The 17,004-nt window shown below is 37.5% G+C and overlaps 1 protein-coding gene across 4 annotated transcripts in view; it reads left to right on the plus strand.

The window, feature by feature from the left end:
- BICC1 (BicC family RNA binding protein 1) overlaps positions 1 to 17,004 on the plus strand; it is a 261,401-nt gene that overhangs the window by 203,766 nt on the left and 40,631 nt on the right. For all 4 annotated transcript variants that reach the window (XM_012762828.2, XM_012762829.2, XM_012762830.2 and 1 more), the window contains 5 exons: positions 11,517 to 11,596; positions 13,514 to 13,672; positions 14,953 to 15,006; positions 15,564 to 15,758; positions 15,989 to 16,240. In XM_012762828.2, coding sequence (XP_012618282.1) covers positions 11,517 to 11,596; positions 13,514 to 13,672; positions 14,953 to 15,006; positions 15,564 to 15,758; positions 15,989 to 16,240 — 740 coding nt within the window. The remainder of the gene's footprint in view (positions 1 to 11,516; positions 11,597 to 13,513; positions 13,673 to 14,952; positions 15,007 to 15,563; positions 15,759 to 15,988; positions 16,241 to 17,004) is intronic.

The following is a 17,004-nucleotide window of genomic DNA, read 5'->3' on the forward strand; positions in this document are numbered from 1 at the left end:
TTGGGTGGAACATATAAATAAATGCCTTTAGAGGTATGGAAGCCAAGAAAATATTAAAGAAATCCAGAAATGCTGCTGAATCCACACATATTTCTCAAAGGTCCTATAAACATTACAACACATTTATCAAGGAACATCTGAAGGTGCCAAGATACTTCCAGTAATAAGCATGATCATATGATGAAAATGTGTTTGCATAGCCTTTGGGAGGTGGGGAGGGGGGAAAGAGAGCAAGTAAAGAGTAAGTTGCATTTGTGGTTCTCTCCTGTAGTTGTGAAATGGACTTGTATTGAACAGTAAGTTAGAAGAAATCAATCTCTCCAAAGACGTGTCTGCTGAGACCTCAGGAGTATTATTTTTAACCTGTATAAGGATGGAGTTCACCCCCTAAAAGTTAGTGCTTTGTGGAGAAAGGAGACGTGCACACGTATTGAACGTGGGGTTCTCCACTTCACCACGCCAACCTCCCCGCGCATTCTCTCATTTGGAGGAGAAGAGGAATTGGTGGAAAACCAAATGAACTCCAAATGGTTTAAATAAGAAACTCTAACAAGGGGCTGTTTATAGTAGGAAGGGTTAGGTGAGCACGCAAGTGGATATTAATAGATGGTGAGGCACAAAGGCTGGCAGCAGCTGGAAGCTGTTATCGCCCGAGGGCTGAAGGGGCCAGGGGAGGACAGGGATTGAGAGAGCCCAGTGAGAAGGGAAGCTGTGGTGAGACACCGCTCCGTGGACTTGGAGTCACGCAGCCCTGCGCCTGCTGCCAGAGGTGCTGGTTCAGCTTCCTGGGCACCAAGCAGGGCAGAGCCAAAGGCAGAAGATCCCTGGGGCAAATGGAACATAACCAGATTCCATTTTTCAGCTCTTGGACTTCTCTGAGAAGACCCAAGATCTTACTAGTTGCCACCCTGGTAAAACTATTTAACTGTTTGTGATGAGGGCACTGTCCTTCAAGGTTTTTATTTACTTACATTATTAATAGGTGGTTTAGTCACACTCTCAGAGTGATGCATAAATACCGCTTTTCTAAATGTCCTTGCTTGGGAGACATGGGAACATTCTTTAAAGAAAGAACACTATAGCCTTACTACCAGGATGGCCCTTGTTTCCATTTATTTTAGAAACGATTACCTAAGAAAAAGAGGACGTTGCCATAAATGTTTGAAAGAATCCCATGTGTGGTTAGTGGTGGCTGTAAACATATGGCCTTCACCAACTGTGTGGACTCAGTTCCAGCTTTGTCTTTCAGTGGAAGTTAACCCCACCATTATATATTCTTGCCCATTTTTCCTAGGGCATTCCGTATGCAGAGCCAAAGTATGTCAGTAAAATATTAAGAGTAATGGCACAGCAAGTAAAAAGAGATAAAGTTGAGAAACTGCATGGCAAAAAGCCTGTCACAGAATTGCAGATGAGAAAGAAGGAACTTTCCTAATTGAGAAAGCATTGTCGTCATTTTTGTTAACATTTAAAGGTCTCAGTTTTTAAGGGACTTCTTGAAATATTGTACTTGGGAGAAAAGTTTTGACTTAAATACATTTTGTTTTAAAGTACAAGCATGTAATTTGAATAAGTATCTTCTCAGACTTTGCTAATGCTTGACCTTTTGAGTATGTTTTCCACATTATAAAGGTATATTTGTTCATGATGGAAAATATAGAAGAGCCTGAAGCATAAAATAAAAATTACCTTTGACTTTATTACTTAGAACTAATCACTATTTAGTTGTTTTCCTGTCTTCCTCTTAATATATGTGCATCCTTAAAATGAAATTATATTGTGTTCCTTTATTAATATTTTCAAATTGATTTCTAGATATTTTATACTAATTTTTATTTCCACCAAGGGTATGTGAAAGAGTTTATTTTTGTTGGCCTTATAACTTTAAAAACTTTTCTCAATTTTATAAATAAAAATGATTTGGTAAGATTGAAATTTATTTCTATTTATATGTTTATTTGCCATTTTTTCTGTTGGATTATTTATCCATGTTTTTTGTCCATTTCCCTATGGGATAATTATGGCTTTTTCTCCTGATTTTAGGAGCTCTTTGTATAGAAAAAAGTTTATTGAAAATTATCTTGTTAGGATAAGACTAATTAACAGGTGATGTTTAATTTCTGTCACTTTTGATGAGAAACCACAGCCTTCTTGCTCTTAGAAGAAAAGCCAAAAGACTAAACTCTCAAATTTTATTATTTAATATATTTAAGCAGGACCCGTGGATAAGTGCTGATTTAGAAATTTTTAGGCCTGAAAGTACCTTTAGATACTTTTATTAGGAGAAATGAAGGCCTGTTTTGAGGTTATTTGACAATTTAAATTGTATCCCCACCCCTACCTGCCAAAAGATATAAATCTCTTTGGATTGAGAGATTAAGGCCGTTGGTTTCTACTTAGTGGAAACAGTTACCAAAAAGTATTAGAAAAACAAATAATATACAGTTGAGGCGAGGGACATGAATATTGTTGCCTATGTACATGTGGCTTCATGAAAAAAACCTATTAACAGCTGTGAAGCTATTCTGTAGAAGGTGGGAGAGAGAAGAAAGGATTGGCAGATAGGCATTTTCCAAATGATAATTTTCTTTAAGGACATTTACCTAATATTAGGCTCTTTAAATTTTAGTGCAAATTACCAACTTTGAGATCATGAATAAGCTTGAAACAGTCTTTCACATGCAGTCAATTGCACCTATAATTAGCTGCTCTTTAGTGTAACGTAGAAAACTTTCTCACTAGATCTTACAACAAAGATTAAAAAAAAGGTGAAGAATTTTAATGCCAGTCTCAAGTTAGTAAATTATTTTTAGAACTGAATTCCTACAAATTTTGCTCTTTCCTACATACACCCTTAATTGTGCCTCAGAATGTCTTCAAAAGACAGAATTTCTGATTTTTGAACTCCTGTTCTTAGTAGGCAGACGTAAAGAGATCATGTATGTGGTATGATGTGGTCACGTTTTTACTTACGGGAATTTCCTAATGGAATGTGTGTGAACCCTTAAATGCGTGGTGGCTTATTCTGTAATGGCAACCAGCAGTTGTGTGTTAAAATTTTTCACAAAAAGTCCCAGCTGTTGTAAAAAGGAACAATCTGCTCTGGCCACAGATTACAGTGCTTTGGGTTTAGACCGCGAGCAGTACCTCTGGGACCTGTCATGTACGCTGTGGACATCAGTAGTCCTTGGAGAGGGAATGAAGATTAGTCACATCTGGCTCTTAGAAGTTCTTGCATAACTTGCTGTTATCTCAGTACAATTTCCTGGGGATGCTTTATCCTGGCACATGCCTTCACCCCCACTTCAGTGTCCCCTTCTTCATGAAAAGGACCACTGAGTATTGGCCTGGGATTCTGTTGTCATCCCAGAGGGCTGATATTCAGTGTCTCCCTCCTCATCCTGGGTCCCTGCATTGTCATTTGTCATGTGGGTGGCTTGACTTTGTTCCTATGGTCACTAGAGTTGCCCACCTCTAGCTCATACTTACCGTGAACTTGTAGTTCCCTTGTAGTGACCTAACGCCACCCATGTTCTCTGTAGGATTGTTACATACAGACTATTCTGATGATTCCAGATTTCCTCCTGGCACTTGGTTTCCTTTCCTCCCCTTCCCAGAATCCTCTTCCTTATCTCTGGAATATAGAGCTCAGATGCCAAGAAGCTGCAGGGAAACTAATTGAGTTAGGCTTTGTGTTTTTAACTTTATTTTTCCACCCCTCCGAGTTCTGAAGCTAGATTTCTCCTGTGCTTTGGATTTTTTCCTGCCCTCCTCCTACCTGAGCAGCAACTCTGAGATTATGCTCCGGGTTTAGTTTACACTGAAATAAGATAAAGTGGTTTGTAAGATAAAGTAGTTTACCCTTTTCCAATTCTCACACTCCTTAAATACATCTGTTTTTGGTTATTTCATCTGGTATGCCTTGATTTTGCTTTCTGCTTTGTTTGCATTTCGTTGTTTTTCTCTGAGATTATTTCGAGGTTTTTGCTGAGTCCCTATAACTCTGTTTCTGATTAAATAAACAGCTTTGATAAGTCACAGTGGAATCTTAACACAGGCATGGGCACAATTTACCCTTTCTATTTCTTATGCCTTATTTCTGCCTGAAGTTGAAAGGGCAGTGGAGAGCCGTGATAATAGCATTGCATCCCTATATTTTGAGCTTTATTATTGTTGATTAAGTTGGAAATGTTGGTATTCCGTCAGCAAAAGCTCTCCATTATTTTCCAACTAGCTTTGGGTTTTTTCAAGCTGGTAGCTCTTTTTCTACCCAATTGATAAAGGGTCCATAGGTATGTGAATGTACCTCCCACCCTTTGTTTTTATTCAGCAAGAACCTGCCTAGAGTATTCATTACCACTGTGAGGAGGGCATCCACTCTCCAATTGTTGCCAAAGAGGTGAGCTGAAAAATATTTTGAGGAACTGCCATACTTGCTTTCTTATGATTTGCTCACTTCACTGTGCCACTGTCATTTCAGGAATGCTCTTTCTCTGTTACGTTTTAAATTTCATTCCGTCAAATGGAATTTTGATACAGGAAGGTGCCCCGAGGCTTCATCGTGTGCAGGCTGAAGTGGACACCAAGGGGAGCAGTAGTCTCATGAAAATTAGGTTTTTGAATTTAAAGTACATTTGGTTTTGCACTGCTTGCTATTTCCCTTCTCTTTTAGTTGACTAGTAAGGAGATTAATTTTTTTTCTGTTTTAAAATAAAGGCAAATAAAGATGATTTTATGCCTTATCCTAAATCTATATGCAGTTGACCTTTGAGCATTGTGGGGGCCAGGGATGCTGACACCCTACCTCCCCCTCCCAACCCCCTGCACAGTTTAAAATCCAACTGTAACTTTTGACTCCCCCAAAGCTGAACAGCTAATAGCCTGCTGTTGTCTGGAAGCCTTACTGGTGACATAAACAGTCGATTAACATGTGTTTTTTGTGTTACCTGTATTATATACTGTATCTTTACAATAGAGGACGCTAGAGAAAAGAAATGGTATTAAGAAAATCATAATGAAGAGCAAATGTATTTACTATTCATTAAGTGGAAGTGGATTCTCATAAAGGTCTCCATCCTCCCTGTCTTCACACTGAGTAGGATGAGGAGGAGGAGGAAGGAGGAGGGATGGTCTTGCTGTCTCAGGGGTGGCAGAAGCAGAAGAAAATCGGCACGTAAGCCTATCTGCACAGTTTAAACCCCTTTTGTTCAAGGTTCATCTGTAGTTGGTTTACAGAAGTCCTGCAGCAGGTGGGCTTGTTCTTTTTCCATCGCAGTTGTATCACCTGGCATATTATGGCTGCTCACTACCATTTTGCCTTAAATACATATACTCCGGCTCTTCCGCCCCTCTCTTGAAATACACCCTGCCGTTTTATTCCAACTCAGTTTATTGGAATTCTTGTTGTCAAAGAACATTCCTTGAAAGAATCTGGAATCAACATTACTGGCTGCAAAATAAGTGTAGAGTGCATCGTCGTCCTGTTCATTCTTTTGAAATCATTTCCAGTCAGGTTTAATGAGTCAATTCAGGTTTGTTTTCTTCATCTCTTGATAAAGTATAAGTTTTCATTTTTAAAATGGTTATAAGTTATTTGACCCACGTACAGTTTTTGTTTACAAAGGAAAACTCCATTTCCCAAGAGGCTGGGGAAAACTCGTGTGACAGGAAAACACGGGCCGGGGCCAGTCGGCTATGAGTTGAATTCACGTTTGCTGATTACCAAAGTGACTTGCCAGCCTAAAGGAAAAGTGATCAAAAATGACACACATGTCCTCAAATGGGGTTTGACATGGAATCTAGTCTTCGTGTGTAATCATCAGTGCCTTTGTTTCGTGTCTTGTGATCATATTCAGGAAATGCCAGTGGGATGAACGTTGCCTTTCATCCAAAATCGCACACTTGTGGAGTGTGCAAAACGAGAGGAAATCCAGTTGTAGATCCGTCACCAAGGGTCAGAGGCTGTTCTTCACCTACTCAGAAGCAGATCACTCACTGTATCAGACACACGGTGTTTACAGCCCACAGCTTTAAGGTTCTTGGAAACATTTTAGAGTTAGGTGAGCTACTTATCATGACTCACCAAAACACGGTAAAATAAAGTCGCTTATCGGGTGACTATGATTTAAGAACCTTATAGCATTACTTTATATCAAAGAAGTTCAAATTTGTAAGGAAGTATAGCACTAATCCGACCATATTCCTCCTTTTATCTTTCTCAAAAAAAAAAAAACTGTACTCCAGAGGTTCAGTGACTCTTCTAAGGTGACAGTGCTCATTTCCGGCTAATCTGGAATTGACTGTGAAGTCCACATACTCTCACTGCATCATGAGGGAAATCAGTAGCACATTGCAGAGTCAAATCATGAAAAGTTAACATGTTCTTTGTGATATACACCAGCTTTTTCTAGCCCTTTCAAATCAGCTAGTGCCCTTGAGATGTCTGGGGCTTTTTCTCGATGTGTATTGACTCTTTGAGAAAATTGTAATCCTAGGGCCACATTCTTTCTTGTATAAAAAATTTGGCCATTGCTACTTTGGAACTGCTTGCTGGCTGTTGATACATTCCCAGGGGTTGCAGGAATTTCAGGGGAAGTTGGAGCTGCTCCCCTGTTTGTCCACTGACCACTCCTGACAGAACCAAACCCTAGCTAATGTCCCTCTGGATTATATTGTTTCAGAGGCTAAAGCTCTTTAGGAAGAAATTACACTTGAAACAAAAGTGAAAAGTAAATTCTGTCCAGTGGTCTCTTCTTTATGGCTTTAAGATCAGCTTGACAATTTTGTTTGTATGCGTAGAATGTGCCAGAGCTGTCCTGATTTCAAGCCACGGTATGAAACTTTTCCCCATAAACAAAAGTGCAACTCTAATATGATGACTTTTATTTTGAGGTGTTGTCAGTGGGAGGCAAGGAGCTAGTCAAACGGGGGATTTTCTGTTGTTTTCTTTTTCTAAAAGAACATGCTGAAAATGAAAGACTTACTGTGAATTTTGGGGGTCGACTCTTTCACTCAGCGGTACTCAACCATGGAAGCAGGAAAGCAGCTACCAACAGATTGTTGGTGAAAGGTCGGCTTAAATTCATCCTGAGTCAATAGCACGCTACTTTCTGTAGCATAATAAAAACAAATGGCTGATGTATTTTCTGTAGGTTTTTCTGTGGGATAGGAATGAAGGGGGAAGGAGATTGAGGCTTGAGGAGAGAGGGAAGAGGCAGTAAAATATTCACTAATGTTTCCAGGGTTGGGAATGTTCCCAAGGATAGGAAACCAAAGAGTAGAAACCAGAGCACCAAGAGATAATCTTTTAAAACCATAACTACATTTAAGTTCATAAAAACATTCCAACTCTTTTAAATGTTTATTTTTATTGAAAGTATGTTTTTTAGCAGATGTTCATATGAAAATAATTGCCTTATCAAGACTTTATGAAAGGTTTAGCATTTTAAAAAAAGGACACATTTTCCTTACTGTTTTGCAGCATGCACATATAAAATACCCCTTTCACACACATGGTCATAAAGTGGTATAAAGGACATTGGAGATGAAGAGTGGGGGAGGGTGGGAAGGGAGTGAGACATAACGACTTACCTATCAGGTACAGTGTACACTATCCTGGTGACGGGCACACTAAAAGCCCTGACTTTGGCATTACACAAACCATCCATGTAACAAGAACACTTGTACTTCCTAATATTTTGAAATAAAACTTATAAAGGATAAATAAAATCCCCCATTCACATGCATGTCTGTTGCATCTTCGTATCACTTAGTGAAGGTTGGATTACCATCTGGTCATCTTCTCTTCCATAGGATGACACCAGAGAGATGTGAGCAGATGGATGGGATAGGAATCTCAAAACAAAAAGCCTGGATGAATATATGACAGTTTTCTGCATTTTTATAGAGGCATGAAGATCAGAATATTGGAGTTATAACTATTTGGGGAAGTGCAGGATGTAGGGTCACCTTGGATGTAAGGTTTAGACTCTTCTTATTGAATTCCATCTCCTCCCTCTGTATTTAGCCATTTCCTAAAATATGGAGCCATGCAGCCACAGTCTACTGCGTATCTACCATTTATTTGGTACTATGTCAGTTACAAAACCAAGTAAAAAGAGATTCTTGTGTTCGGGGAACCTGAAGGTTGGTTATAAAGTAAGGAACATTGTTTTCAGAGTAAATGTCTCAAAACCTTCATGCCTAAATTGGAATTGTTCCTCAAAGCAATTAATTTTGAGAGAGGGAAAGCTATATGTTTATTCCCTATTTCTCTACCATCTTCTAACACTCTTTATAGTGGACCCTTTCCTCACTTTTTTGTTTAATAGTGTGGTTTGATGCTTTGACTTTTATTTTCTCTGTCGAGCATTTCCTGAATGAATATGAATGAAAGCTTAGTTTCTTCGGGTATTATACAGACTCATTTGAGTTGTAAACTATAACAGTCATTGAAAGCAGAGAACTGTATTCCAGGAATTGGAATGAGTAAGTTAAGTTCAACTTGGAGTAAGAGCCCACATCTTGTGTGTATCTTCTAAGCAAGCGTAAAAGAGGGGATGAGAAGTACAATGCTATTATCCACGTTAGCAGTCTAAACCAGAATTATGTCATGTTTGTTTCTCTTTATTAAACTGGACTATTTAAAAACCCACTTTTCAAAACACTAATTCAGGTCCTAGAGACAGATGTTATGTAGTGGTGGCTATAGTTGATAATTTATAGTTTTAGTCACTAGATGGTGCCCTTTCCCTTTAAAGATTTTTCTATTGAGGCTTCTGCTTTTTGTTTTGCTTCTTGTGAGGTTGATGCAAATATGGTGGAAAATCAGATTCTTTGTTAAATTGGATCTGAAGTGCCCTGTCCCGCTACAAATGCATAGGAATTTTAATGTGGCTATCCAGCCTAAAGTAATAGGTTTGCAGATTATCATGCTGCTCAATACTTACTGTTAATTTATGTTGTGAGAAAAATACATTTTTATTGTATAAAAGCATTTTGTATCATATGTAATTGGCAAATAGATAAGCAACTACAATTAAAATATTTGTGTGGTTTAATCTGCTGTTGCCTATAGTTGATTTAAGAATCACTTGGAAAACCAATACAAGGCCCATTACCAGGTCCTCAAGGCCCGGGAACCTGTAGTTTAGCAGGTGTATTTTGAGAAACACTGGATCTGGTCACCCACAGTAGTAGTGAGCATTTTCAGTTCAGGTCAACATCAGTGCCAGCCAACAGCAACCCAAACCAGAGTTAAGGATAGTTGACACTGAAATTTTGAAGGTACACAGCTCTTTGTGTAAATGTTGCTTAGAAGAGATATAATGGACATAGTAAGAATTACTGAAGAAAATGCTCTGTTTACATAAGTGTGGTGGGAGTTGGCTAGAGTATCACAGAGACAAGGTGGTCCTGGTCCTCATTAGGGAATAAACAATGGGAAAAAGAGATACCGGACCACTGGGTTCTCTCTCAACTTGTGAGGGTCAGACATCCCCTGTGCCCTGCACTTAGGCCCTCATTTTATAATAGCTGACACTTAAAACATTTTAGAAAGTTTGAACCAATCTTAAGGCCTTTGGTCTTCCCAATGTCCCTGTGACAGGTTAGGTGTTGGAGGAGGGATTAAAAAACAGGATAAGAAGATGTGCCTGAGGCCAAGAGCAGCCAGCACAGGGCAGGAGTGGAAGTGACAGGGCTGACTCAAATAAGCACAGCTGCTGGGTGTTCCCCAGGGGGCCAGAGGCAGCCTGAACTCTGAAGCTCTGTGGTGCACCGTTGTAAACTATGATTTCACCACCTTAGTCCTAACAGTGGGTAGCTTTAACAAAATGGTTTAGTTCTTTCTTTTCTTCCTTCTCTTTTCTTTGGTGGTGGGGAAGGAATTGCCCAGTTGCACCTTTAGAATATGATGTTCTCAGTGTGACATTGATATTCACCTGAGCTGCAGATCGGGAATGGGGGAGATCACAATATTGGGAAGTATGAGGTCTGTCCAGAAAGTATCAGCTATGTCCTGTATTCTCATTAACAGTGGCTGGATACTTTCTGGACAGCCCTCATATGTGTGGTTTAGATACAGTTCCCACCTTGTGATTCCGATTCCTTATCCTAGAGAATACATGCTTTAGAAAAGTTGAATGATTCAGGCAGAAGTACTAGTTAATTGTGAAAGGTGCTCAGTAAATATTTGCTGGCTCCGTCTACTGACTCGATGCATAGTACAGGAGATAAAGGACTCAGCTGAGAAGTCAGTATGTGGTAGGCACTCAGTAAGGTTGGGATTATTGATGGTTGTGATAATCATAATAAATTTTCTCTGTGTTATTTAGCTTTGTCAGTAAAGCTAATGTATATAGGACTTTGGGCTTATCCCAGAATGGTCTTGCTCTATGTCAGGCTGACCTCTAAGGAAATAGAACACTTAGATTGCTGGAGTGACTTAAAAACTTGATTAAAGAAGGAACTGAAGAGGGCACGTCCCTAGCCCTTTGGCTCTGATGTCTCTCCCTCTACCTGGAAGATTCCAGCTCAGCCAAGTGTCTCACTTCCTCTAAGCCTTCACTCAATTCTCACTTTCTTAATGAAGCCTACGGCCCCTCCCCACTTTCTCATAGCTGGTACTTATCATCCTTTTGTTGTGCTCTCCTTTTTCTGTTTTCCATAACATTTATGTTCTAATATATTAAATAATTTGATTCTTTTTTTTTTTTTTTTGGCCCCCTGCACAAGACTGCAAACCTTATGTGGCCAGGGGTCTTTTTCCTTCATTGATCTATCCCCCAGCCCCTGGAACAGTGCCTGTGCATAGTAGAAGTACAAAAAATATTTGTCAAAGAATTAATGCTTTGCTATGTAAAATTCAGTGGCAGTAATAAACAATAGACAGCATGTATTTGCGTCACTCAATACTAACTCTGGATAAGTATTAAATATTTCTGAATGAAAATTAAAATTTTTTTCCTTTTAACCCTGATCTATAAGGATATTTTCTAAGTTATTACATAAAGTGTGACTCCATAGTAGGAAGATATTGGTTTATAATGACCAAGCTTCTGAGTGGTTTTCTGGGAAGTTACCAGACCGCTCAGTGCCTTAGTTTCTTCTGTAAACAACCTCACAAAACAGCACTGTGTGGATTAAATGAGTTAATGCATTTAAACCTTTAGAACAGGGCCTGGAATGTAACGAGCTAAATTAGTAAGCTCAGTTTATAGACTCCTCACTTGTTCAAAAATAATTGTGATATATTTATTTTGCAATTATCATATGAAATTCTTATTCCCCCCCCCAAAAAAAATTTAAAGTGAAATGGTTTAGCAAATTTGTAGAAGGAAGAAAACCACAGATAATGTGCAATTTGGGTATTTTCTGTATTCCTGTTTTTATTACAGTCATAGCATACCTAGAATAAAACAAATATTGAATTTATTTTGGAATCTCTTAGGTTTTAATTCAATTATAAAACAGTTTGGGGGTTTCACATGAGCCTTTTGTTTCTGATTTTTTTGTAGATCCCCATATTAAGGTTTCTGGAAAGAAGGAAGATGTTAAAGAAGCCAAGGAAATGATCATGTCGGTCTTAGACACAAAAGTAAGTGAATGTTAAGGACACTCAGATGTCAGAACCTTGTCTCTACAAGGGCTACTTCATGCCGTTATGAAAGAACCATTTGGAGAAGAAAAACCAGGAGAAAGTAATGGTGGGTTTTAAAATAAGCACATGCGATTCTACAGTGGATGTACATTCTGTTTAGTATTTGAATAGGTTCCGTCATGCTGGGTAATTGAACTATATATATATATATATATATATATATATATATATATATATATATACACACGTACATGTGTATGTGGATATATGTAATATATGTACATATGTGTGTACATATATACCATCTTCAGAAATAGAAATTGGCCCTAGGCAGTATAGGGTAAATAATAAAGATTGTAATAATTAGCATATTTGCTTTGATGATACCAGTAGAAAACCAAAATGATCTTCTGTTTAGCTCTGTGTTGTGTGTGTGATGGCATGAAATTTGATGCTTTCTCTGATGTAATCATGCTTACTCTCTCTCCAAGTATATGTATAGAGAAATAACAGGCAAATTTAAATACGTAAAATTGTATACTCATTTGTGAAAATTTATTTTCCTTAATAAACACATCTAAATCACTTTATTGTATACCAGCCACTTTGCTAAACACTTTACAAAAATTAATTTTTTTAATCCTCATAACTAAATCAACACAGAAATGCTAAGTAATTTGCTCAGGATCCCAGAGCTGGTTAAGTGAGAAGATGAGATTCAAATATAGGCTGCCTTGTTCTTAACCACTTTGTTTTGCTACCTGGTATTTCCTTAGAATGATCTCTGATCTCTCTCTTTCTCTCTCTCTTGCTTGCTTTCTTTTGTTCTTCGTCTTTTTTTATTTCTTTCTTTTTGTTCTTTAAAACAATTTTTTTTAATTATTTACCTTACAGTTATTAAATATTTTAGAATTTTCTTCAAAAGGGGGATTTTTTTTGTATTTCAGTGGTTAAACTTAGAGAAGAAAGAACTAAGTTTAAAAATGAAAATATTTAATGGGTGTTTTAACATGTAAGAATTTAGAAAATTTAAAATTATTGATAGTTTAAAAATCTTGTTGTATTTTTGCTTTTTGATTTTACTTTTTAAGGACCGAAGAATTTTAGTAACAGTTTTATAAATGAGAAAGGATTTCATGTCAGTCTTTACAATTTTACAACATTAAATTTCATACCAAAATTACATACATGAATTACAATATGACCATGTATGGTCATATTGGCCATATGACAATATGACCATATGACAATATGACCAAATATTCACTTTGTCTTGGGATTTTACATTTTGCTTTAATATAGTAAATATACTTAGTATTAATTTACTTAAGCCATTTTACTGCCAGACATCTGTGCTTTGTGATCTCTTCCTCACTCTTCTTCCTACCAGCAAGAATAATAGATCACTTTGTAACATTTAACATACCTATATAGAAGTTAAAGCAACATTTGTAAATACTTACTTATTCGCAGCTTTGAGCTTTATTTTTATTTCTAGTTTTCTATCATCTTAGTCCTACAGTACTGTTAATGTGCGTATCTTATCTCGTAATTGTGTTGTCATCTATTTTTAGTTGTTTGAATGAAACGTTTCATGAATAATGTTTTTAAAGAGAACATGAGTAAAAACTTATGTGTAATTGGAGTTGACTTTATCTAAAGACTATTTTCCAAAAAATTATCTTGGTAAAGACTACATTTTCTATTTCTTCTAACAAATTTGTCTTAAAATGAGAATTTCTTTTTTATAATCAAGAGAAATGAATTAATAGAAATTGAACACTTGTAGATTCAGATGCTCTTGTTAAGGAATTTTTTATTAGTACTGTTCTGATTCCCTTGGCAGCCAAGCGTCTTAGGAAGTTCTTGTTTCCTTTTTCATGCATCGAGTAACGATACATCATTTCTACGTAGAGCAATCGGGTCACGTTGAAGATGGATGTTTCACATACAGAACATTCGCATGTAATCGGCAAAGGTGGCAACAATATTAAGAAAGTAATGGAAGAAACTGGATGCCACATCCACTTCCCAGATTCCAACAGGAATAACCAAGCAGAAAAAAGCAACCAGGTGATTGTCTTTTCATGTGAACTTTTATGGGGCGAATTACAGCCTTCATTTTCAGGGTGCATGTCTTTTTTTGAGAGGTGAGAACGAAAAACTAATCCTACAGATGACATGTAGTATATGCACTGTACGACTGCCTGCAAGGAGATTGAAGATGCAGTGCTTTCTTGAGGAGATGAGCTGTAGATGGACCCTAAACTCTTGATCTTGATGGTTGATAAAAACCAGAATGTGATGGCCACAAAATGAAGCCCTTAAGGAAAGGCTGAGAAAGCGTTTCTGTTAGAAAGGACCTGGAAGCCTGACAAGTCCAGGAACCTTTCCATTGCCTGGATTCTGTCTGCGAAAACCCAGAAGTGGTCCTCCAGGCTATACCAGATCACCTTGGCAGAGGCAATGTGTGCATGCTTGACTTCTTACATTGATTGAATTATGTCTCTCTCTAGTTTATTACATTTTTTCTAGTTCTTCTGTTTGTGAACAAATGGAACTCACCTGTCCACACATAAGCACTTTCAGTACTCGAAGAACAGATGATCTTATTTGTGTTATTTGGAAATGTTCTCTCTTCTAAACTAATAATACTAGACACTGTGAGCCACAAAGATGAATAAGTCTCCACAGGGACTAATGGTGACAGTGGGGTGTATGCACAAGGGAATAGATAGAAAGCCATAGTAAAAGCAAGGGCAATATTTGGAATATTTAACAACTGGTATGGCATGGCCATTGGCCCTAAGAATAGTGTCCTGGAACCCCCTGTGTCCCCACCCCAAAGCCAAGACTAATGCTATTGTTGATGAATCATGGGAAGGTCCAAGAGATCCCAGGAGAAAGCTCCAGGTGGGTGTTAGAGCAATGATTATTCACCATCTGGTATGGAAGAGGTTCAATATTTTCAGAACCTAGTGGAGCCATATCACTGAATATTGATATGCATATGGTATGCAAAGAGTTGAAACAAAAGGGACAAAATGCAGTGAGCAAGAATAATTATAAAGAGGGTAGGATGGCCTTGTGGGGGCTGTAGGGCTTCAGGTAACTCCAAGGTATGATATAGATCACTTGGCACAAATCACCTGAGCATCTCATTAAAATGCAAATTCTGATTAAGCAGGTCTGGATTGGGGCCTGAGATCCTTCACTTTTAACAAGCTCCAAGATAATACTGTTGCTATTTGTCCCTGGACGACACTTTGAGTAGCAAGGATGTAGATTAACTGGAAAAGCAGATGTGAGTTAGATTAAAATAAATCTAATTCTGTATTTTCTTACATTTGCAGGTATCTATAGCAGGACAACCGGCAGGAGTAGAATCTGCCCGAGTTAGAATTCGGGTAACTTCTTATTACTTTAATATTTCACATTGATGTCAGCAACATTTGTACGACATATAAGGCGTTAAAAAATCATAATCTATCATTTTATAACCAAATCGTATGTTTAATAAGTAGGTAATAGTGGCAAAAGTTGTTTAATGTCTATTTCAGCATTCATTATGTACTTTTTTATTGTAGGTATTTAAAAAATGAGTTTCTATGTTATTTATAACTTTTTTTCCATCTACGATGTTTCTTAGAGATGTTCTGATTTTCATGACTGTCTCTGATGTTTTTAAACGATCAGAAAGAAGCCTGAGGAAAAATGCCACAGGCAGTATGAGTTACAAACTCTCAGGTTTCACAATAGATTCCTTTCATTAAAAAAAACAAAAACAAAAAAAAAAAATAAAAAAAAATAAACAACATATATTAGTCCACCTAAGCTTACATCCGCAGTAAAAGCAATTTATGTCTGAAAATCCATTTTCAGCAAAAGAACCAATGGGTTATACATATCTCTAAATGTATAATATTTTAACTATCTCCTTTGGGTTCTCATCATTTCATTTTAGGAGCTGCTTCCTTTGGTGCTGATGTTTGAGCTACCAATTGCTGGAATTCTTCAACCAGTTCCTGATCCCAATTCCCCCTCTATTCAGCATATATCACAAACGTACAACATTTCAGTGTCATTTAAACAGCGTTCCCGAATGTATGGTGCTACTGTCATAGTACGGGGGTCTCAGAATAACACTAGTGCTGTGAAGGTAAATGATTCAGAGAATTCTGATCATCATAAATGCATACAGATCATGCAAGTTTTATGTTTAAAGGATATTAGACTAGTTTGTTTTCCAGAATTTTCCTTCGTATTATATTTTGGCTTATAGAATGTGCCATATGTTCTTCCATAGCTGTTAGAAGTGTGATAGAATCTTTTCTCTCTCTGTGAATAGTTATTTTAGAGGACTCTTCCCCTCCCACCCTTTTCTCATAGGAAGGAACCGCCATGCTGTTAGAACATCTTGCTGGGAGCTTAGCATCGGCCATTCCCGTGAGCACGCAGCTCGATATTGCAGCTCAGCATCATCTCTTTATGATGGGTCGAAATGGGAGCAACATCAAACATATCATGCAGAGAACGGGTGCTCAGATTCACTTTCCCGATCCCAGTAATCCACAAAAGAAATCCACTGTCTACCTCCAGGGCACCATTGAGTCTGTCTGTCTTGCAAGGCAATATCTCATGGTAAGGTTACTGAAATAAGTGTTACTGGGTTTGTTTCTTTTTTTTTAAAACCTTTTTTGGACACACTATTGTTGTACCCACTGTACTAAGCTGATATTTAAGAAAGTACTTTGGAAGCCTGGTCAAATAAGGAAGTTTCTTGGTTAAAAGAAAATAACTGGAAGAGTAAGGTTCATCGTGCCTCAAAAGGTTTAATTTCATTGCCTAGGTGAGTAATTTCTTGGGGTCTTTTTTTTTTTTTTTAACTTAGACCAGACACAGAAGAGGTTACATTGAAGTAATGGACTGTATTTTGTGGCATGGATAGAAGGTGATTGTTTACATATGACGTGTAATGTTAGGTCTGCAGTTTGCATTTGGCCAAAAAGTCTTCTGTTTAGTCAGAAAAGTAAAAATATAATTCAGATTTCACCCTCAGAGAGACAAGTGTTGGCAGCCTGAAATATTTGTACATTTCATAAATCTCTGATAAAATACTGTTTACAATTAAAATACCATTTAAGCCACAAATTTGAGCATCACTTATTGAAGAAAAACAGCAGAGTTATATGCTATAATTCAATACTGTTTCTAATTTATAGTTTACAGTGTTTCTGTCCTTCCTATATTCATTTAAAACCCCCAGTGTGTGAGTTGATACATAGTAACAAAATGGATGGATATAATGCTAGGCTCACAAATATTCTTATCAAAAACACCATTGTATTCTCTCATTCAGGGCTTGACCTTTACTGACATTTGAATCAGTTAAGCATCAGGTGTGA

The sequence above is a fragment of the Microcebus murinus genome, chromosome 14, assembly GCF_040939455.1.
Source record: "Microcebus murinus isolate Inina chromosome 14, M.murinus_Inina_mat1.0, whole genome shotgun sequence".
In the NCBI taxonomy this organism is placed as follows: Eukaryota; Metazoa; Chordata; class Mammalia; order Primates; family Cheirogaleidae; genus Microcebus; species Microcebus murinus.